The sequence below is a fragment of the Cladophialophora carrionii genome (genome assembly GCF_000365165.1).
Source record: "Cladophialophora carrionii CBS 160.54 unplaced genomic scaffold supercont1.7, whole genome shotgun sequence".
Taxonomy (NCBI): Eukaryota; Fungi; Ascomycota; class Eurotiomycetes; order Chaetothyriales; family Herpotrichiellaceae; genus Cladophialophora; species Cladophialophora carrionii.
Window position 1 is genome coordinate 354,074 of NW_008481832.1, and position 20,153 is coordinate 374,226.

The 20,153-nt window shown below is 55.0% G+C and overlaps 8 protein-coding genes across 8 annotated transcripts; 5 read left to right on the forward strand and 3 right to left on the reverse strand.

Moving 5' to 3' along the window:
* Nucleotides 1-828: 828 nt before the first annotated feature.
* G647_08221 (uncharacterized protein) lies at nt 829-2,893 on the forward strand (the record flags this gene model as incomplete). The annotated part of the gene is made up of 7 exons (XM_008732533.1): nt 829-1,206; nt 1,284-1,555; nt 1,606-1,990; nt 2,044-2,197; nt 2,279-2,343; nt 2,400-2,587; nt 2,728-2,893. 7 exons carry the CDS (start codon nt 829-831, stop codon nt 2,891-2,893), a joined length of 1,608 nt encoding a protein of 535 aa, XP_008730755.1.
* Nucleotides 2,894-4,570: 1,677 nt separating this feature from the next.
* Nucleotides 4,571-6,280, reverse strand: G647_08222 (uncharacterized protein; the record flags this gene model as incomplete). The annotated part of the gene is made up of 1 exon (XM_008732534.1): nt 4,571-6,280. One exon carries the CDS (start codon nt 6,278-6,280, stop codon nt 4,571-4,573), a length of 1,710 nt encoding a protein of 569 aa, XP_008730756.1.
* A 1,222-nt stretch (nt 6,281-7,502) lies between these two features.
* G647_08223 (uncharacterized protein) lies at nt 7,503-8,534 on the forward strand (the record flags this gene model as incomplete). Its single annotated transcript, XM_008732535.1, has 1 exon — nt 7,503-8,534. One exon carries the CDS (start codon nt 7,503-7,505, stop codon nt 8,532-8,534), a length of 1,032 nt encoding a protein of 343 aa, XP_008730757.1.
* Nucleotides 8,535-8,588: 54 nt separating this feature from the next.
* Nucleotides 8,589-9,371, reverse strand: G647_08224 (uncharacterized protein; the record flags this gene model as incomplete). The annotated part of the gene is made up of 1 exon (XM_008732536.1): nt 8,589-9,371. One exon carries the CDS (start codon nt 9,369-9,371, stop codon nt 8,589-8,591), a length of 783 nt encoding a protein of 260 aa, XP_008730758.1.
* A 1,642-nt stretch (nt 9,372-11,013) lies between these two features.
* Nucleotides 11,014-12,628, forward strand: G647_08225 (homocitrate synthase, mitochondrial; the record flags this gene model as incomplete). Its single annotated transcript, XM_008732537.1, has 3 exons — nt 11,014-11,107; nt 11,158-11,296; nt 11,356-12,628. 3 exons carry the CDS (start codon nt 11,014-11,016, stop codon nt 12,626-12,628), a joined length of 1,506 nt encoding a protein of 501 aa, XP_008730759.1.
* Nucleotides 12,629-13,191: 563 nt separating this feature from the next.
* Nucleotides 13,192-15,006, forward strand: G647_08226 (uncharacterized protein; the record flags this gene model as incomplete). The annotated part of the gene is made up of 2 exons (XM_008732538.1): nt 13,192-13,295; nt 13,353-15,006. The coding sequence occupies 2 exons, from the start codon at nt 13,192-13,194 to the stop codon at nt 15,004-15,006; spliced, it is 1,758 nt and encodes a 585-aa protein (XP_008730760.1).
* Nucleotides 15,007-15,748: 742 nt separating this feature from the next.
* On the reverse strand, nt 15,749-17,514 carry G647_08227 (uncharacterized protein; the record flags this gene model as incomplete). Its single annotated transcript, XM_008732539.1, has 2 exons — nt 15,749-17,055; nt 17,109-17,514. 2 exons carry the CDS (start codon nt 17,512-17,514, stop codon nt 15,749-15,751), a joined length of 1,713 nt encoding a protein of 570 aa, XP_008730761.1.
* A 1,351-nt stretch (nt 17,515-18,865) lies between these two features.
* Nucleotides 18,866-20,014, forward strand: G647_08228 (uncharacterized protein; the record flags this gene model as incomplete). The annotated part of the gene is made up of 1 exon (XM_008732540.1): nt 18,866-20,014. One exon carries the CDS (start codon nt 18,866-18,868, stop codon nt 20,012-20,014), a length of 1,149 nt encoding a protein of 382 aa, XP_008730762.1.
* Nucleotides 20,015-20,153: the final 139 nt, after the last annotated feature.

Consider the following 20,153-nt stretch of genomic DNA (forward strand, 5'->3'; position numbering starts at 1 on the left):
ACGACAATGCAGATAACCGAGACCCTCGATCCGAGACACATTGTCCCTGCTTGACGCTGGACGGGTCCAGCAATAGAGGCCCGAGTTAATTACGGTACCAGGCAATAATCTGGGGGGCTGTGGCCAGCTAGCCCCCTACTCTCTCCTCCTCCTCCTCCTTATCCTGGTGATTTCTCTAAGATGCTCTATCCGATTGACCAACTGCCGAAAGTGGTGCCTGGGATCAAGGACGGCTAACTGGGACCAGCCGGAAAGCCAGTGCTTCTAGCAGCTTGCTTCTATGCAGAGACGGACTTCTCATACTTCTTAGGCGCTCTGGATAGTGGAATCCTGCCGGGTTTTCATACAAATGCCCACGCTGCGATTGGCCCTTACCCCGAGCGTCTCCCAGGAGCCAGCTTGCAAAAGGTAAGCCAAGCCGGTTTCTTTGCCGGTGATATCCAACAGGAGGCTGGCCGCGTTACTGGCAATCCGACGGCGCCCCAGACGTACCCATACTCCCCACAGACATGAACCCCAAGTCCCCGCAAAGATCTTGGCTTGAAAGCGACACCCATAGTCGTCGCCCATGTTGAGCGGTATCCGCGTGCACATCAGATGAAGCTAGTCATGTCAAATGTATATGTGGCACGGTGAAATACCGCCAGCCGCGTGGTCGATCACGGCAGTTGATCAGACACAATTGCCGCCTGTCAGTCTAAGGCTCCACAGAGGGATTGCATATCATCTTCACCGACGCCAATATAAACCGTCGGGACTCCATCTGGCCAGCTCCTGCAGGACCTTGTTTCAGCTGGTGATTGAGTCGACCTCATACTCACGGGCAAGATGACTAACGCAGAGATAGTCAGTGTCACTGACGCTCCGTTGGACACGGAGAAACAGGTCCAGGAGACCGTCCTCCATCTCGAAGATGCACTCGCCTCGCTTAACATCGATCCCCGAGAAGCAGACGAGGCATTTGCGTTCTTGCGGGATCATCCTAATGCCGACCAAGTCACTCAGGAGGCGATTGCCATCCTCGCGGATGAAGGGAAGCGCAAGGCGCTCCTGCGAAAGATCGACTGGGCGATTCTTCCCTGTATGATTGCAACCTATTTTCTGCAGTTCTTGGACAAGACGACAATCGGCTATACTGCTGTCATGGGCCTCCGCGATGATACCCACCTCAAGGGCCAACAATACTCCGACATCGCCATGATATTTGTAAGTCAAGCCACTTGATGGTGCTTGGGGTCAACATTGGCCTTTTCTTCGGTCCCTCGAGCTGACGAACCGCACAGTACATCGGCTACCTGGCCGCGGAATTTCCAACGCAATATCTCTCCCAACGCATCTCCAGACTTGGAAAATACTTGGGCGCAAACATCGTCTTCTGGGGCGCCGTCTTAGCAGCTCACGCCGCTGCTCGGAACTATGCCGGCTTGATGATTTGCCGTGCGTTGCTGGGTGTCTTCGAGTCAGTCGTCTCGCCCACACTTGTACTGGTCGTGGCCATGTGGTACAAGAAGTCGGAGCAAGGACGGAGAATCTCCTACGTCTACGTTTGCAACAGGTTGGCACTACCTTTCGCTCTTTGTTGCTTGACTACTGACATGTCATCAGTCTGACATCCATCTTTGCGGGTCTTGTTTCCTGGGGCGTTTCGCATACCAACAACAAGCACTTCGCAAGCTGGCGAATCTTCCTGCTGACGATCGGTCTGGTCACTGTGGTTGTTGGTGTCATTGTCTTTTTCTACCTGCCAGACTCGCCCGTCAAAGCCAGAAGCTTCACGGACGCTGAGAAAGTCGCCACACTTTTGCGAGTCAAGGACAACCAGTCCGGGACACAAAACGCCCACATCAAAAAGTCTCAGATCCTGAAGACGTTCCAGGACCCCGGCGTGTATCTTGTGGCGGTCTCGGTCGTGCTCTTGAGCGTCCCCACGGCCATTCCCAACTTTTCCAGCATTCTCTTGACCACCTTCGGCTATACCTCACAGGAAGCTGTAAGTAACCGTGCTTTGACACAGTGGTAGGGCCTCTTATTGACCGGGAGTAGCTTATTCTGAACATCCCTGGCGGCGTGGTCGGCGCCATCTCAACCATTGTCATCGGCTACCTGAGCGACAAATGGAATGATCGAAGTCTCGTCATGATCATCAGCATCCTCCCCACAATCGCCGCATTTGCCATGATGATCGGACTTGATCCTGGTAAGTCGATTGAGACATCCACGGGGCGCAGACGCCTCCGCTCCAAACTGGCGTCCCCGACGACTAACATACATGATACAGGCGGTGTTCCTAAGAGCAAAGGCGCTCTCTTGTTCGCCTTGTACCTCTGCAACTCATTCACATCGGTACGTTCTGTCTTATGATCCGTGCTGCCAGAGCGCACACTAACGGGGGGTTTCAGGCTTTCATGCTCCTGCTCGTGTGGAACGCCTCCAACCTGGGAGGTCATACGAAGAAGGTGACGGTCAACGCCTTGACGCTGATGCTCTACTGCGCCGGCAACATCGCCGGCACCGAGTCTTTCCGAGCGTCCGAGGCTCCCGGTTATATCAGCGGCAAGGCCGCCATCATGGCCACTCTGTCGGCTCAGTATGTCTCTCCTGATCTCCTCATGTGTGCGTGCCGATTACCGACCAGTGGTCGTGTATCGTCGGTCGTGTATCGTCGGTCACGTATCGCTCTATCACTACACCTGTGTGTGGTTCGTAGCTAACAAACTTCACCCCCAGGGTCCTGGTGTGCCTCGTGCTGCGCTTCCGCAACGACAGACTGAACAAGAAGAACCGGGAGAAACTTGCCGCCATGAGCGAGGACGAGAAGGAGAGGCTGCGACAACAACTCGCCTACGCCGACAAGACGGACCGAGAGAATCCTTTCTTCGTCTACACGCATTAAGTTCGTGATTCACGAACACGGTGGTCAAGGTGCAAGCCGAAAATTGTATGGGGTTAGTACCAGCTACAGTACTGTATCGTGACTTTGTGAGTGAGTGAGTCAATGCCGGACCTGTCTGGGAACTCTCATCTCTGGGGACCTCTCATACCTGGGGACCTCTCATATCTGGGGACCTGCAGAGACAGAGTACACAATTCATTCAGAGGTGTGACTACCTAGGTACTTACGAACGTGCGTGCGTGCGTACGTATGTACATATGTACTGTCAATGTGTCATGGCGATCTCTCTTAAGATTTCTCCGTACAGCACACGACACTGCAATGAAGCTCGAGTACGGAGTACATACTACAGTCTATCCTTGAATTCGCCTGTCAAAACTTGGCGCTAACTAATCACTGAAATGCCAGGTATAAGCGGCGACGTTCTCTTTGGAGTATGAGAGAGTTGCCAACCTGTTTGCACCATGTTCCACGCGATGGAGAGTAGTATCTCCTCTGTGCATGACTGTATTGGCTGCATGGAGCGGCAGGGGACCACAAAGCGTGTTTTATTAGACGAATTCTAGGATAGACTGTAGTACTCTGTACAGTGCGCTTGATTCTCGCTTGTGCGTACTCCGTACCTTCAGCGATTCGCCGTGCCGTTGAGCATTGTAGGTCTAAGCAGGCCACATGCCACAGGGCAGTGCATGGATAGCTAAGCTACCAGAAGCATCGTCGTGTCTAAGACTGTAGCCTCGCAATGGCTGGGTGGTTTCGCGGCTCGACTCCTTTGCACGGCATGTGGTGTTGTGTATGCTTGATGTTGTGTATGCCTGTGATCATATTATGCGCACGTGGTGCTCTGTGTAGATGAAGCTGAAGAAGCAGATACAAATGCAGACGTGGGTATTGATTACCCAGTAGTTACCTGGTAGACAAGCATATCCTCCAGCCATTCAATTATCCTTCTATGATTATCTCTCTGTACCATGCGTGCACACTCGGACACAGGTACAGATACCAGCCGACCAGAAATCCTATCCTGCACACTGTGTACAGTAATTATACATCCCAGTGTTAACCAGTCCCGTGTACACAAAGTACACCACGCGGCCAACCCTCAAGATATGCAGCACCACCATGCCCAACCTAAACGCCTCGTCCTGTCTCTCCTGCCCAATTCTTCACAATCACTTCTAGAATTCAGTATATCGTGGCATATATATTCGCCAATTCCACGATAGAGCCGTATTCGAGCCTGCCGGTATAGAGCCAGTACGGGTCCGCCTTGGGCAGGGCTAGCACTGTACCATCTGGTGGCGCGGAAGGAGAATATTCTCGTCCCTGGACTGCTCATGGCCGGTTCCTATACCGCCGCTGCTACGGCCCAATCCCCGCCGATACGTTGTCCGGAGAGAGTCTTTGCCTCCAACCTGACGCCACTGCGTGTCGGGCGTGGCACATGGGTGATAGTAGATACATAGTGCGTGATCTACTTGCTGACGTGCCTGGCGCACGACACATGAAGTAGTCCGCTTGCTGACATGCCAAAATCCCCCCTCTATACCTGGATTGGCGGACCGAGAAATCGAGTTCCGACAACAGTTGCTGGTGCGGCCCGGCAGATTCACGCGAGGCTGTTCGTTTGCCACAGTATCGTCAACCTTGCAAAGAAGGATAAGGGGTAGATCCACGTCAGGTGAATTCCTTCTCACCACCGACTGCCTCGGCCAGATCATGGCGTGGTCCATCGGGGGTCGCCTTCTTCTCCTCTACTTCTGGCACTTCAGGCCCCAAACGAGATGAAGTCTCGGTGTCCAAGCCGTCTGTTGAACTCGAGCTCGAGCTTGACGGACTGCCTGTTTTATCGGCCGCGGCGTCGCTCGGATCGGCCTGTTGCTCCTCATCGTCCGGTGGCGTCTGGTTGGTCGGCGCGAATCGACTGCGCACGCGGATCCGCTCGCCATACTTGTAGAAGACGAAAGGGATCGGGGCCAACAGGCAGGCAACACCACCGATCAGGGAGCCGCCGCCGCCGACGCCGAGAGCGTGGAACATCTGGCTCGTGAATAGAGGGGCCGCTGCGCCGCAGGCCGAACGGCAAATCGTATTCGCGGCCATGGCGCTGGCGGTGTACATCAAGTACGTGTCGGTGAGGTAGTTGAGGTATGACACAAAGATGATCGTGATTGATGCGCTGAGGAACGTGCCAGCCAGGGTGGGCACGAACCAGTGGATGCTGTTGAAGTTGGCCGTCCAGGCGAACCAGAACATGGTGATGGCGAAGGAGATGCCGCCCAACATGGCGAGCGGCAATCGGTCCTCGGGCTTCTGAGGGAGGCCGGCTTCCATCTTCTTCCTTTCGCGATGTGATTTGTAGAATATGACGGCCCCGCCGATGCATGCTCCAATGACGGTACCGATCAGTGGGAGCTCGCCGACGCCGGAGTTCCAGCCTCGCTTCTCCTGAAACACAATCGGGTAGATGGTGAACAGCATGTAGAGCAGCAGATAGACGATGGAGAGATAGATGGCGACGAGAAACGAGATGGGATCGAACAGGATTTGCCACGGTCGGAGGAGGGCGACTTTGAACATGGCGCCCAGGTCGCGTCCTTCGGCTTCAGCAGGTGCCCGGATATCCTGATACTCAGGGACCCCTGTGGCGCGCAGTCGGCGAGCTTTGTTGATCAGGACGACTGCCGGAAGTGTCTCCGGGATGGTGAACATCAGCAGCTCCGTTGCTCCTCCCAGCCACAGGAGCACATAGAATGACCATCTCCAATCCTCTTTGAGCTCGAGGAATCCGCTTATGACGGGCCCGATGGCAGGGCCGACAAAGGTCATCATTGAAAAGATGGCCATGGCGTTCCCGCGCTCGATGGGTCCCCATACGTCTGCCAGAACTCCCGGCGCATTTGTTAACGGAGCACTGGCGAAGGTCCCGGTCAGGAGCCGTCCCACCAACAGTGATCCAAAATTCGGTGCAAATGCACACAGGAAATTGAAAGCATTGTAGCAGGTAAATGTCACGTAAAAGACATAGCGCCGGCCGTAGAATTCGGATAGTGGTGCAAATAGAAGAGGACCAGCCACATATCCCAGCAGGAAGAGGGTGATGACGAGACCAGCTGCGACTTCAGAAACCTGGAAGTGCTCAGAGATGCTGCGAAGACAGCCCGACGGACTCGATGACGCGAACGTGGCGTTACAGACGAGGACGACGGCCACTATCGTACAATACCATCGCCGCCTGGTTGACCATTCTTTTGGATTCTCGATGTCTCCGGGGGCGAAATCAAGATGGCCGTACTGATTGAGAAATGGCTGGATCGAGGGATCGATCTTGCCAGAGCGGTAGGGTTTGGCGACAGGTCGAGAAAGAATCCTCTCTATCCTGTCCATGACTGCTGTTGGTATGGTCGAGGGTTCTCTGTGAGGCGGCTACCTGCTACTTTTGAAGACGTCAAAGGACACAAAGGACCAGGGGAAAGGGCATGACGACGGACTTTTTCATAGCTCTGGACCCTTGGCCGCGCATGGTTTTTGAAACTCACGCCATGCAAGCCACCAAAGTAGCAGATTGGTAAGGTATGGATGCTCCATGGCCTCGGCTATGCGGCACGTTGTGCCCAGCCAAAGGGCGTTGAGATGGGTGTCGTATGTCCGTGAACGACGGAGGGAAAGCTTGGTATTCGAGCACGTCATGGATACCGCCGTCGATGCTTTGATTCGCAGGCCACGTCGCCGGCGCACGAGGGCGCGAGGCTGGGTTGCATCATTGGTGGACTGTTGCTTCTTTGGCCTTCTTCTTTGACAGAATTTTCGATCTTCTAGCGATCCGCGTGTTTCGGATGATCGACCCTGTTGGTGGAGACGTGTTTGCCGGTGGCTTCGAAGATTGTGCGTCTCAACACAAGTCGAGGATAAATGAGGAATCACCACACCGGAGCCCGAGCAGTAGAACCACCATGGCTCTGAGCACAGCCTTCCTGCCCAGTTCAGTGTCGGCAGTATCCATCAGGGTATGGAAGTCGGCATCTGAATCTGTAAGCAGGTTGTGGAACGTGGTATCGGCGCCCTATCAGCATACAGATCCCTGCCAGGTGTGGGCTCTTCCTCCCAGGGGACGGGCATCGCGCCTTTGCAGAAGCCGAGGAACCACGACGCCCGGGATGGTTACTTGATCTCTGGCTAATTCTGGTCATTTCTTCAGCGATGCCCAGCAAGCACCGCCCTGTAATCATGTCGTGTGGTACCGTAGGACGATACCTACTTCAGCCTGGTCGTAGTAACGCGCGCATTGGCGGCCTCGTTCTTGAGCAATTGCGCAAGACTAGACGACTTGTTGTCCCACCAGCAGACATCTCGACATTCCGTGACTCGGTAGGCTCGGATTAGGCGCGCTGCGAATCCTTTTAACGCCGGGCAGATCCGCGACTTGAACGAGGCGCTGGGTACCGGCACCTCAAGGGCTGTGGGGCCGGACAGGAAGTACCCAGTATTGGGAGGTCCTCGGGGGTTATTTTGGTGGCCAAAGTCCGATGATAACACCGCGTGGGCCCTCCCCTATCTTGTTACACCGTGCGTACCATAAAACATCTCTATGCCATCCTGTGCAACAATAATGAACGACCCACCGCACGTTCTGCTCTTCGGAGCCGGTAGCATTGGTTCCGTCTGTCTGTACCAATTCCAGAGGGCCGGCTGTAGAGTTACAGCCGTCTGCCGGTCGAACTACGACGCGGTCAAGCGGGATGGCTTCTCCCTGAAGAGCTTGCGGTTCGGTGATGTCCAGTTCAGGCCAGATATAGTGGTCAGAAGTGGCGAGGAATGTGCCACAGATACCGGCTATGATTTTGTCTTTGTCACTACGAAATGCTTTCCAGGGTCGAAGCCGTCGCTGAGTGAGCTGATCCGGCCTTACGTCCGAGGTCGGCCTCATACAGCCATCGTGCTGGCCCAGAACGGCGTGGCGATCGAAGATGAAGTCGCAGAAGCATTCCCAGAGAACCCTCTCCTCAGTTGTGTCGTCTACCTTCCCGCATATCAGAAGGAACACGGGGTCATCGAATACCCGGAGATGTTGAACCTCCTGGAGATTGGCACTTTCCCTGCCAATAGCCCGGGGTCACACAAAGCAGCTGCCGTCAGGCTGGCAGACCTTGTGGTAGCCGGCGGCGGAAACGCTGAAGTTCATGACAATATTCAAATTGCTCGTTGGTCAAAGATCTTGATGAACTGTTCCTGGAATCCAATCTGTGCGCTGGCTCTGTGTTCGGATGGAGACTTCCTGAACTCGGCTGCCCCTTATGCGTGGGAACTGGGCTGGGGCGTCATGAAGGAGATCGTCGAGCTGGCACAGACGATAGGCATCCCCAATGTCGACGAACAGGTGGCCGAACAGAAAGCCATGATCGCTAAGACGAGAGCGGCAACCAACGCGGGCAGAGAGAATAGCATGGTGCAAGACGTCAAACAGGGAAAGCTCTTTGAAGTCGAGGCAATAGTGGGAAACACTGTGCGGCTTGGACGACAACACAAGGTCAAGATGCCACTGACCGAGATGCTCTACGCATTGGCCAAGGCAAGGTTTGATGCTCTGGTCCGCGAGAAGTATACCAGGTCGTTGAATGAACGAAACTTGGCCACTGCTTAACAATCAGGCCTTCTTCCTGGTGGCGGTGATCTCTCGATACGGATACACCAAGCTTCAATTCGCTGGCACGTCTTCCCCAGCCGCTCTCCTGATAAAGGCCGCCGTCGGCTCGATCATGCTCAGGAATGGACTATGACCACTCTCCATCTTCTCCTCTCTGATTCTCAAATCTGACCCTCTCTCCTTCAACGCCTCATTCGCATCTGCAATCCATTTTCTCTGCAAGTCGGCTGGCAGCGCCTTGTCATTCTCACAAACCAAGTAACTGGTTGGAATCCCCCAGTATCCGACACCCTCAGCCGATGGCGGCAAGATCTTGCACCGCCAGGAATGCGTCTTCAGCATGGCTTTGTTTGCGGCGGCCTCTTCGGGTGATAAGTCCGAGTAGAAGACCGCTTCTGGACCAGGGCCACCGACGTCGACAAGGGTTTCATCCGCCGACACGACATGGAGAGGAAAGGGCTTGCCTCCTGTGGGATCGAGAAGAGCCGTCCTCGGTGGGTAGAGGAATGAGCACATCATTGCAATTGCCTTCAGCCGTGGGCCAGTCTGGTCTTGCTTGATGAACGAGTAAGCCGCGCTCTGTGCTGGGATTCCGCTGTACGAGTGGGTAACTAGAACCACGTCCTTTCCTGACGATAGGATCTTCTTGATCGCACTGGATATAACCTGGACGTCACTATCCACGTCGGTGTTTGGCGGGTCCTTGGGGTCGACAGTCGCTAACGCTACTGCTTCGGTCTCGTAGCCATGCTGCTGGAGCGCTTTCATGATCTTGTCATAGTGTGCCGGTGAGTGCCAGGCGCCGGGCGTGAAAAGGATAGTAGGCTTCGCCATTCTTGTCGCAACGCCCCAGTCTGCAGTATGGACAGAGTTCCAGCTGCGCGCCTGGCAGGTCTATATACCACCCAGCCGAGTAAGGCGCCCTGGGGTTTAACCGTCCAAGCAGCATGGTTCGTGGTTTGATCCGCGCTTCTCCACACACGATAACCCCTGTGTTCACTAGTCTGGAGAATCCTTCGTCTCAAACAGGACATTGTGCGAGCCAGCATCACGTTTATCAGCAGTTTCCAGATTGAACCGCGTCGATTAGACGCCGACACAACGACGAGAGTTGGGAGATGTTCTCAGCGTAACACTCGTCCTCGGCTTACCTATTGGCCTATCGAGGACTCGAGCCGTTTACCTAGCTGGGGTCGTCGTCCCGTTGGATACTGAACACATTGTCTGACACCATCCTTGGTTTCAGCTCGGGCCTCTTTTTGTTTCCACATAACCCATCTCGAGGAGGAGAAGGATTGTTGGTACGATATAGGCATGCTTCCACTGGCCATCGTACTCACGCATCAGCACTTGCCAGATTACCTGCGAAAAGGAAGCCCTCGATCTATCACGGAGTACACAGGCGGGATGGTGGACTGCACATAAGACAATTGCACTTCTTCATGGCCTCGTACATGTGTGTGAAGCTGGGATTTTACGCTTGCACAGTATGCGCCTACAACCTTCCTAAACACGCCTGACTTCCTCTCCTCTTCCAGTGCTGGTCGATAAAGCCGAAGGTCAGTTATGCTGGATCTTGAAAATCACACATTGGCCTGTGAGACCTAGACGACTCGAATTGTCCTCTGCCTATGGTGCCGTCCGACCTGCAAGCAGGCGAAATCCTTCGACCGCGCATCCCACTACGGCCACGGTACGAGGGCGGGTGTTATATCTCAAGAATAGTATACACCAACCTGCTACTGAGGAAAATTCCACCGTTGTGAGTTACGGGGTCATGGCATGAGTGACCAAAGTTTCGTTGGAGAAGGAAAGGTGAAAGATAGGTGAAAGTTACATAGGTACTCATACGCGGCAGCCACGCGAGAGACGCTGAGCTCCTGGGTCTTGATTGGATGATATCCCTAGGCTTGGCTTTGAACGTTGTGCACGTGACACTCCGAGGACAGTCGGTGACGTCGTTCCTCCAAAGAGCTCGCGTGGTGGGCATGGAACCAGGTGTCTAGTGACTGGAAGCAGGCATGAATGTAAATAGATTGCATGGCCTAGAAGCTGCGTCAGACACAAATCGAAATCCACCTGTTGTTGCAGCCACGCCGGGAAAACGATGTGCAATGGGATGAATGAAAAGCTGCTGAGAAAAATTTGAGCTCGGCGCACCGAGACCGGAGAGCAGCGCATCCCCGCAAACGTCGAGATTTTCCCCTCCAGCATTTGCTCCCACTTTTTCCACCGCTGCAAGACTGCAGAGTGCATCATCTCCCCTGCGAGCGCCGTCAAATCACCGACGCTGCATTTTGACTCATTCCGTGCGAACTATTTTTCTCCAGCCCAGCGTTTTACTCCAACCTCACCGCTCAGTAACGACTCACCCTCTCCCTCTCCCTCTCCCGCTTCCCCAGTGTATTTGACCTTGGCTGTTCTTCATCTCAAGCTCACCTGTCCTCTCCTTCGCACCCTATCCACGCCATCCAAGATGTGTCCTTCGGCCGAAGAGGTTGAGACGAACGGCATCAATGGGCAGGCCAATGGTACCAACGGCCATACCAATGGAACACATGCCCCAGGCAGTATGTTACGGCCTTCCCGCACAGATTTATGCCGTACTCATCGATTACAGGCCATCCCGGCTACACTGGCATCAATACCTCCACATCTCAACCTCGAAATGCGAGAAATCCGTACATGCCCGTGGGCGACTTCCTGAGCAATGTCAGCAGATTCAAGATCATTGAAAGCACGTTAAGAGAAGGCGAACAGTACGTTCAGATAGCACGCAACAGCGAAACACGGTGCTGGTGCTGACTGCCGCTCACAGATTTGCAAATGCCTACTTTGACACCGCCAAGAAGATCGAGATCGCAAAAGCGCTGGACGAGTTTGGCGCCGACTACATCGAGCTCACCAGTCCTGCCGCCTCCGAGCAATCCCGCAGAGACTGCGAAGCTATCTGCAAGCTTGGCTTGAAGTCCAAGATCCTGACGCACATCAGATGTCACATGGACGATGCGCGGATAGCAGTCGAGACTGGTGTCGATGGTGTCGATGTGGTCATTGGCACATCGTCTTTTCTCAGGGAGCATTCCCACGGCAAGGATATGACCTACATCAAGAACACGGCAATCGAAGTCATCAACTTTGTCAAGTCCAAGGGCATCGAGATCCGATTTTCCAGCGAGGACTCATTCCGATCGGACTTGGTCGACCTCTTATCTCTCTACCAGGCCGTCGACAAGGTTGGCGTGAACCGAGTAGGCATCGCAGACACGGTCGGATGTGCTTCCCCAAGACAAGTCTACGATCTTGTCCGAACTCTTCGAGGTGTTGTCAGTTGCGACATCGAAACCCATTTCCACAACGACACTGGCTGTGCTATTGCAAACGCATACTGCGCCCTTGAAGCTGGTGCTACACATATCGATACTTCGGTCCTCGGTATCGGTGAGCGCAACGGTATCACCACGCTGGGTGGGCTGATGGCTCGAATGATCACGGCTGATCGTGACTACGTCAAGAGCAAGTACAAGCTGGAGAAGATCAAGGATATTGAAGAGCTGGTGGCCGAGGCCGTTGCTGTCAACATTCCCTTCAACAACCCTATCACCGGGTTCTGTGCTTTCACCCACAAGGCTGGCATCCATGCCAAAGCAATTTTGGCCAACCCAAGCACATACGAAATCATTGACCCCTCGGACTTTGGTATCGGCCGGTATATCCACTTTGCTTCTCGTCTGACGGGATGGAACGCTATCAAGTCAAGAGCACAACAACTCCAGATCGACATGACTGATGCACAATACAAGGAAGTCACGGCGGCAATCAAGAGGCTTGCGGATATCAGACCTATTGCGATCGATGATGCTGACTCGATCATCCACGCATACCATCGCAATGTCAAACTGGGCAAGCAAAACCCTGGGCAGGAGGTCGAGCTGCCGAACATGACAGAGAAGGAAAAGAAGCTGCTAGCAGAGAAGCAGCAAGAAGACCAGTCGGTACCGGAGAAGAGACGGCTGGAGGAGACGGTTGAGGAAGAGGTGGCCACGGAACAGGTGGTCAAGAAGGCCAAGACGAACGGCATCACCGCATAAAGGCCGCATCCGCTGACATGCATTTCCTTGGTGTTTTTGTGATTTGCAACGGCCTGAGATATCCCAGGACGACGGACAATCTGGCGTGGTTTTCGCGGCTGATTCTGTACATAGCAAGAGCTAGACGTCAGCTGGTGCTCGATCTGGGCCAAAAAAGCAAGACCGGAGGTTGTCGAAAAGGTCGATAGACGAGTGTAAACAATCGGCGACACAGCCGTTGCAACCCGATTTCTCCATTGATCATGATTACGGAGGCCCAAGCCTTGAAGCGTAGCATGGTGCATTGGGAAGAGGCTTGAACATACTCAGTACGAGGAACAGCCTTACCTAGGTAACTAGCAGAACGAAATACGGAGTACGGAGGGCGATACGGGCATCATGAACATGTGACGAACCACGTCAACATGCGGAGAAGGCGAACAATGGGAGCATATGAAAATCGAGGGAGCTGCCGTCACCACCATCACCACCATCACCACCATCACCACCCTCACCTCTGAGACACGTCAATCGTTGTCCTCCATGTCTCGACGTCGATGACCTCTGAGCCTCGGACCATCATCATGGGTGGCTCCTCTCCTCTCCCCCTCAGCTTGCAGAGCAAGTTCCAGCGAGCTCGAGCCGGGCCTCTGTCTCGCCTGGGCGACTTTCACACAAACTTGAACATGTAGGTCTAATTCACGCCCTCACACACCTCTGGGCCACTTACCGAGAGACACATCAGCCTCCGCAATATCATCTTCGCGCTCTTCCTCCTCCGCCTCTTCCGCCGGTCTTTCTATTTCCTCCGCGGCCATGGCATCCTCGGCTCTCTCGCCCTCCTCTACCACTCGACGCACAAGAACCTGTACCGCATGTTCCTCAACCTCCCCGGCGTGCGTTCCAAAGTCGCGCAGCAACTGGCCTCGGCGCGCACCGACCTGGAGAACAAACTAGTCCCGGCCGACCCGGGCGTGAACAGGTACCTCCACCTGCCCAAGGAGCCATGGACGAAAGAGCAGCTCAGCGCCGAGCTGGAGACGCTGTCGGCGATGAAACGCACGCGGTGGGAGGAGGGCAAAGTCTCGGGGGCGGTCTACCACGGCGAGTCGTCGCTGCTGGACATCCAGAGCGAGGCGATGAAACTGTTCAGCGTGGCCAATCCCATCCACGCCGACGTCTTCCCTGCGGTCCGCAAAATGGAAGCCGAGGTCGTGGCCATGGTCCTTGCACTATTCAACGCTCCGGACACAGGCGCCGGCGTCACCACCTCGGGCGGGACGGAGTCAATCTTGATGGCCTGCCTCTCAGCACGCCAGAAGGGCTACGTCGAGAGGGGCATCACCGAACCCGAGATGATCATCCCGCACACTGCGCACGCCGCCTTTCACAAGGCAGCGTCCTACTTTAAGATCAAGCTGCACGTGGTGCAGTGCCCGGCGCCGTCCTACGAAGTCGACGTCTCGCGCGTCCGCCGCCTCATCAACCCCAATACCGTCCTCCTCGTCGGCTCGGCGCCCAACTACCCGCACGGGATCGTCGACCCGATCCCCTCGCTCGCCAAAGTCGCCCTGGCGTATAAAATCCCGCTGCACGTAGACTGCTGTCTCGGCTCGTTCCTGATGCCGTGTCTCGCCAAGGCCGGGTTTCCCTCGCCCTTCGCCGACGAAGGAGGCTTTGATTTCCGCCTTGCGGGGGTCACGAGCATCAGCGTCGACACGCACAAGTACGGCTTCGCGCCCAAGGGGAACTCGTGCATCCTGTACCGCGACCGCCAGCTCCGCGAGTACCAGTACTTCGTCGCCCCGGGGTGGAGCGGCGGCGTGTACGGGTCGCCGTCGATCGCGGGGTCCCGGCCCGGCGCGCTGATCGCCGGCTGCTGGGCGAGCATGATGGCCGTGGGCGAGAAGGGGTACATCGACGCGACGCACAAGATTGTGAGCGCCAAGCTGACGATCGAGAACGCCGTCAAGGAACACCCCGTGTTGAAATCCGCGCTGCGCATCCTGGGCCAGCCGATGGTCAGCGTCGTGGCGTTCGAGAGCCTCGACCCGGAGGTCAGCATCTACGACGTGGCCGACGGCATGAGTCGCAAGGGCTGGCATCTCAATTCCCTGCAGGATCCGCCGGGCGTGCACGTCGCGGTGACGCTGCCCATGACGCGGCCCGGCGCCGTGGACGGCCTAATCGACGATCTCGTCGCCGTGGTCAAGGACGAGAAGGAGAAGATCTTGAGCCAGGAAGTCACGGGGAGTGGCGTCGTCGGGGGTACCACCGTCAAGGAGACCCGCAAAAAGGGTAACAGCGCGCAGCTGTACGGCGTCGCGGGCAGTCTGCCGGACAAGAGCATCGTCGAGAAACTCGTCGTCGCCTACCTTGATACTTTGTATAAAGCGTGATGGGTCGGCCACCGTGTCAGGGTAACCTGGGTTGGAGAGATTCGCGAGTCACTGTAGCGTAGCGTAGCAATGCAAGCGGCGGTCTCTTACACATCGATGCTGCACATTCTTGGCCAAGTCCAAATGAGGAGCAGAATTCATTGCACAACCTCATCGTCAATCTTCTGTCGCGCCAGGTCTTTGAACACACCCCCCGCCGACACTAGTATATGTGGCAGTGACTACCGCAAGAAAGAGAGAGAGAGAGAGAGAGAGTGTGTGTGTGTGTGTGTGTGTGTGAGAGAGAGAGAGCCTATGTACCGTGCACCTCCTACGTCCTACGTCCGACGTACCCCGAACGGACAGAAAATTACATTTGAGGCCCCCATCCATCCAGAAGACTGCCCTAAAAGCCAAGTAAAGCCCTCGAGGCCACTGCTATATAATATTATACCGGTATTTGTGTGGTGCGTGGTGTGTGTGGTATATTGACGTCCATACAAAGATACAAACATACAACATACAACAACACGATGATCAGGGGGTAGCGTTCAACTCTCTCGGCGGGATATAGGTCGTGCCGGAGCTGTGCGTCGTCGAGGGACCCCTCTGTTTCGTGCGTTAGCGCGGTAATTGGGTGCGTATGGTATAGGAGACAAGTGCTGGAAAGGAGAAAAGGGGAGAATTGTGCGATAGAGGGCCGCAGAGAGCAACAGGCAGACGGACGGGCAGACGGCTAGATAGGTAAAACAGATACAAGGAATCAGTCTTGTGCGAGACTGGGGTCACTTACCGCGGCACTCGTATCACCGCTGACCTCGCTGTCTCTCCACTCGGCAGGGGTAGGTTCGGGGGATGGCAATTCTTGAGGCGGTCGAGGTGGCGTGTAGGGCTGGTAGACCGTCTGGTCGAATTTAGGGTATTCGTGCTGCCTCATGACGGGGTACGCTCCCGGAGGGGGCGGTTGGTCTGTATAGCTGCCGTGAGGTGGTTGGTGGGGATAACCGTACGTCCATGTTGGGGAGGAGTGCTGTTGGCCCATCGGAGCGACAGGCTGATATGTCTGGGGGTGGGTCTCGACTGGGTTGTTGTCAGAAGCTTGTTCACGGCGTCTCCTGTTGCGGCGACGGCGGCGCCAGCAGAAGAAAATTGCAAGAGCAATTATAGCTACACCCCCGACTGAGCCGACGATTTCACCAACGAGGGCGCCGACGTTGATCTTGGGCTCTGGATCGGGATCTTCGGTGGTTGTTGTGCCTGTGCCTGTGCCTGTGCCCGTGCCCGTGCCCGAGTCCGAGCCCGAGTTGTCCGGGGTATCTGTCGTGATGGGACATAATGTCTTGGGAAAGACGCCGCCTGCGTTGCCCCAGTCTTGACGGGTTGCTTCCGAGAGACGAAACTGTTTTTGCTCGACATCGACAATGAGATAGTTCATGGTCAGGAACGGGGTGCCCCACTGGGCTAGGTACTTGCCGCTGTCGTCATTGTTCTCGTATTTCTCAACGAATCCAATTTTGTAAGTCTCGTTGGCGACGACCAAGCTCCCGTCAGTGTCGTATTGACGGGGGTAGAAGAAGAGTTCCTCTGCTGGAATCGAGGAACTATAGCCATTCTTGATGGTGAAGCGGAGACTGCCGGAAGGGAGGGAAGATGCTGGATATGTCCAAAGGTGGCGGCCTGTATCGTAGTCGCCGCCCGTGGCGTTCCCGAATGCGTCGAAGACCGACGGTGGGACACGAAGTGACTCCCACGACGGTTCAAGGGAGACTTGAAATTCGGTGGTCTCCTCGTCCAGCAGAGAAATTGACCCAGCTTCAGACTCCCAGGTCAGCTCTTGCAGAATGATGCACGTAGTGCATGTGTCTCGGCTGTCAAAGGTGTGGAATTCGTTGGCGCGGGCGGCATCATAGCCACCGACCATGAGCAGGCCGCCCCTGGGGTCCTCGTCGTTTAGACGCGTCCCAACCCACATGCCGTAGGATGTGGATGGTGCAGCACCACTTCTGACCACGGCTTGCAGGAAGGTCGAGTTCAGGCCGAGGCCCAGTGAGCCGCCTGAAATGTTGTAGGCTGTTTACAATAAGCTTGCAAGAATAGAGAAGGTGTTTGGGAGTCTGACTCACCCCAATTTTCTTCGTTGTCGGTTGCGAATGGAAAGCCCGGGACAGTTGTGCCGTTCGAGCCAACTGTGAGGATATCATTGTATAAAATAAAATCCGACGAGTCCGCCCCCTGCAAGGTTCCATTCCAGTCTGCCTCGGTCTGCGTAGCCTCGGTTCTTGAAAAGGTCGGGTCGTAGGTGCCTCCTACATAAGCCAGGCAGTCGTAATCAGTCGAAGAAGCACAATCATCAACATTGGCAACGAGAGTTAGATCCGACATGCGAGGCATCAGAGAAACCACCTGAGCTGGGTCGCCAAGTTCAAACCTGACACCCCATGCTGGTGCGACTGACCCGACTCCAACCTGGTGGTAAGTTATGGGAAGATAGAGCGGTGGGGGCAGATCTGGACAGGTAGCTGTGGTCATGTTGACTGTTTGGATGCCAGGTGTTTTGGAAGACGAGATGACAGTGAGTGTCCTTGCCCGCCACTTGGCGGCTCTTGGAGGGCACTTTCAGTAGAGGGTTAGATAGGCCAGTATTGATCGAAAACCAGGTGATGCAAGAGAATGAGGCTGAAACATCCAAGTAGAGAGACTCCCCCATCTTTTAAAAGGGCCCGACGACGGCCGCTGGCTGGGTGCTGCACGTTTGGATTCTCACTCAGCCCCGCAGGTGTCCTCGAGCCTGCCGGAGAACCCAAGGGCTGACTTAGCTTGACCTTTCGACGTGAGCGGGACAACCACAGAGAGAGAAGATCCGTGTCGAAGCAGAACGCCTATACCTCGGCCTCGAGGCTTGCGGCGCCATGGAAAATTAGCTCCGACAAGACAGCTAGCAGCTGCAGCAACACGAGGCTCAGACGCCCGATTTTAGCGAAGTGGCCCAAATTGGGAGAAAGCCGCGACCCTATGTGAGCTGTTTGGGAAGCTTTTTGTCGAGCTGATGATGAATTCAAGCCGTATTCATGATGCTCATCCTCTCTGCGTGTCTGGTCGGAGTTTTCTTTGACAATCTCTGCGTTTGAGTGTTATGATCAGGCTGAGAATGGGTGAAGCCATGGTCGAAGAGTGCCAAGGCAGGCAGTGAAATGCAGCTGAAGCCTTGGCTTCAGTGTCGCCGGTATGAAATCTCCAGTGGGGAGGGAGACCAACGGCGACTGCTCCAGCCTGATTGACTGAGAGATTCGTCCCTGTGGCCGCTCCATGATGCGTGATGCCTAAACAGAATACCAAGAAATACCTTGAAGGTCTAGATCGGACTTGGCTATGCCAGTCCTGCCTCTTCGCTCCGCCTCGCTTCGCCTTCGCTTAATTGATGACTCGCTTCTCATGATCTTGGGTCGCGAAGTAGAAGTCATTGCACCATGTCCATCTCTTCTGCTCTATGCTTGGGCGACAGGATTCCGCAGAAGGGTAAGATTCGAAAATGGATGCCATGGTGCCCATGTTGCTGGCTAGGAGGCTCCTCAGAGTGACCCAATTCAGGAATCACGACTCCGTATGAGAAGTTGAAAGATACGAGAGAGAGTGGAGCGGAACGTCGCTGAAGTATGGTTGATTCTCCGTGCAAAGTGCGCAGTATGAGTTATGTTGCGCCGAAGGTCTCCCCTCAGCTTCGCCTCAATTTCCTCATCAAGGAGCAACTTTCGTTGGAGATAAAAAATTATTTTCTCAAGTGTTCGATAGGGCAGCACGCTCAGGTTTGGGACTGCCCTCCCTCACCCAAGTCTGCTTTCCGACTGCCGCGCTCCGAAGGCGTCGGCTAGATTTCTTCAGGATGGTGTCGAAGACAGAAGGCCCACAAGCCACGCTGGAGCCGTCGTCGCAAGTCCTCTCGTTGGTGGCTGCCTTCCTCAATGAACATGGCTTCGAGTCCACATATAAAGCCTTGAGAAAAGAGCTGAAGCGAAAGAATCATACAGCTGACCTAGAAGCTCTCGAATCTGGCTTCAGTTTAGAGGATATCGTCAAGAGCTGGAAAGAGCAAGAAACGCAAGGATCTACATCTGACGACGATACCCCGGAGGAAAGCGACGCTTCCTCCTCTGAATCAGAGTCGGACTCTAGTAGCGACGCTAGCGATCAGAGCTCCAGCAGCGAGAGTACATCCGAGTCCGAGACCGACTCAGAATCTAGAGAAGAAGCCACCAAGACGAAGCCCTCAAAAGTGAGGAGAGCAAAACCCAAGAAGCGAGAAGCGTCACCTTCGTCGTCCTCCTCTTCCTCGGATAGCGATGCTGATGATGAGAACGAAGATGGTCGAAAAGTCAAGCCTGCGCGCAAGAATTCCCCGGCTGTCATTCAGAAGATTGAACCTGTCCGCAGTCTGAAGCGAAAGGCAGCATCCAGCTCTTCAGACTCAGAGTCCTCCTCCTCGGTTGACCGATCAGCTAAGAGGACGAAGGTAGCCAACGGCGACGAAAGGTCCTCCAGCGATTCTGGAGGTTCTTCTGCCAGTTCCGAGGAGGAGACGTCAAGTACTGCAGACACATCATCGGCTGAAGAGGAGCCGGATGACAATGAGGACGACACCCCCACTCAGCTCCAGAATCTCGCGAAAAAGTCGGCGCCAGCCGCTGTAGCTCCGTCAGATTCCTCGTCGAACACTGTTATGGGAGATGTTGTTGAGCGATCAGAGGAAGATTCTCACCTAGCACACGGCAGGGGCGGGAAGCAGAGCGTGGCAAGGAAGACGCATGTTGGCGCCAGACCAACTCCATTAGCACAGCTCTCTGCCCAGTCGACTGCATCTGACCATATCTCCAACGCCTACAAGAGCTACGAATATGCTGATCGAGCATACAATGACTTGTCCGTGACCCGAGGCAAGGGGTTCACAAAGGAGAAGAACAAGAAGAAGCGTGGCAGCTATCGCGGAGGAGCGATTGACATTAGCGGTGGCAAAAGCTTCAAATTCGAGGACTGAGCTATTTCCAGATGTAGCCAGCATGGTCATCATATTCCCATGACCCGCTAGAGAGCCCCGGACGGGGTTTGGGCCTAGTGATTTCAGTTATTCAAGCATGGAGTCTGGCGACGATCGCGAACGGGTTGATAGAAGGCAC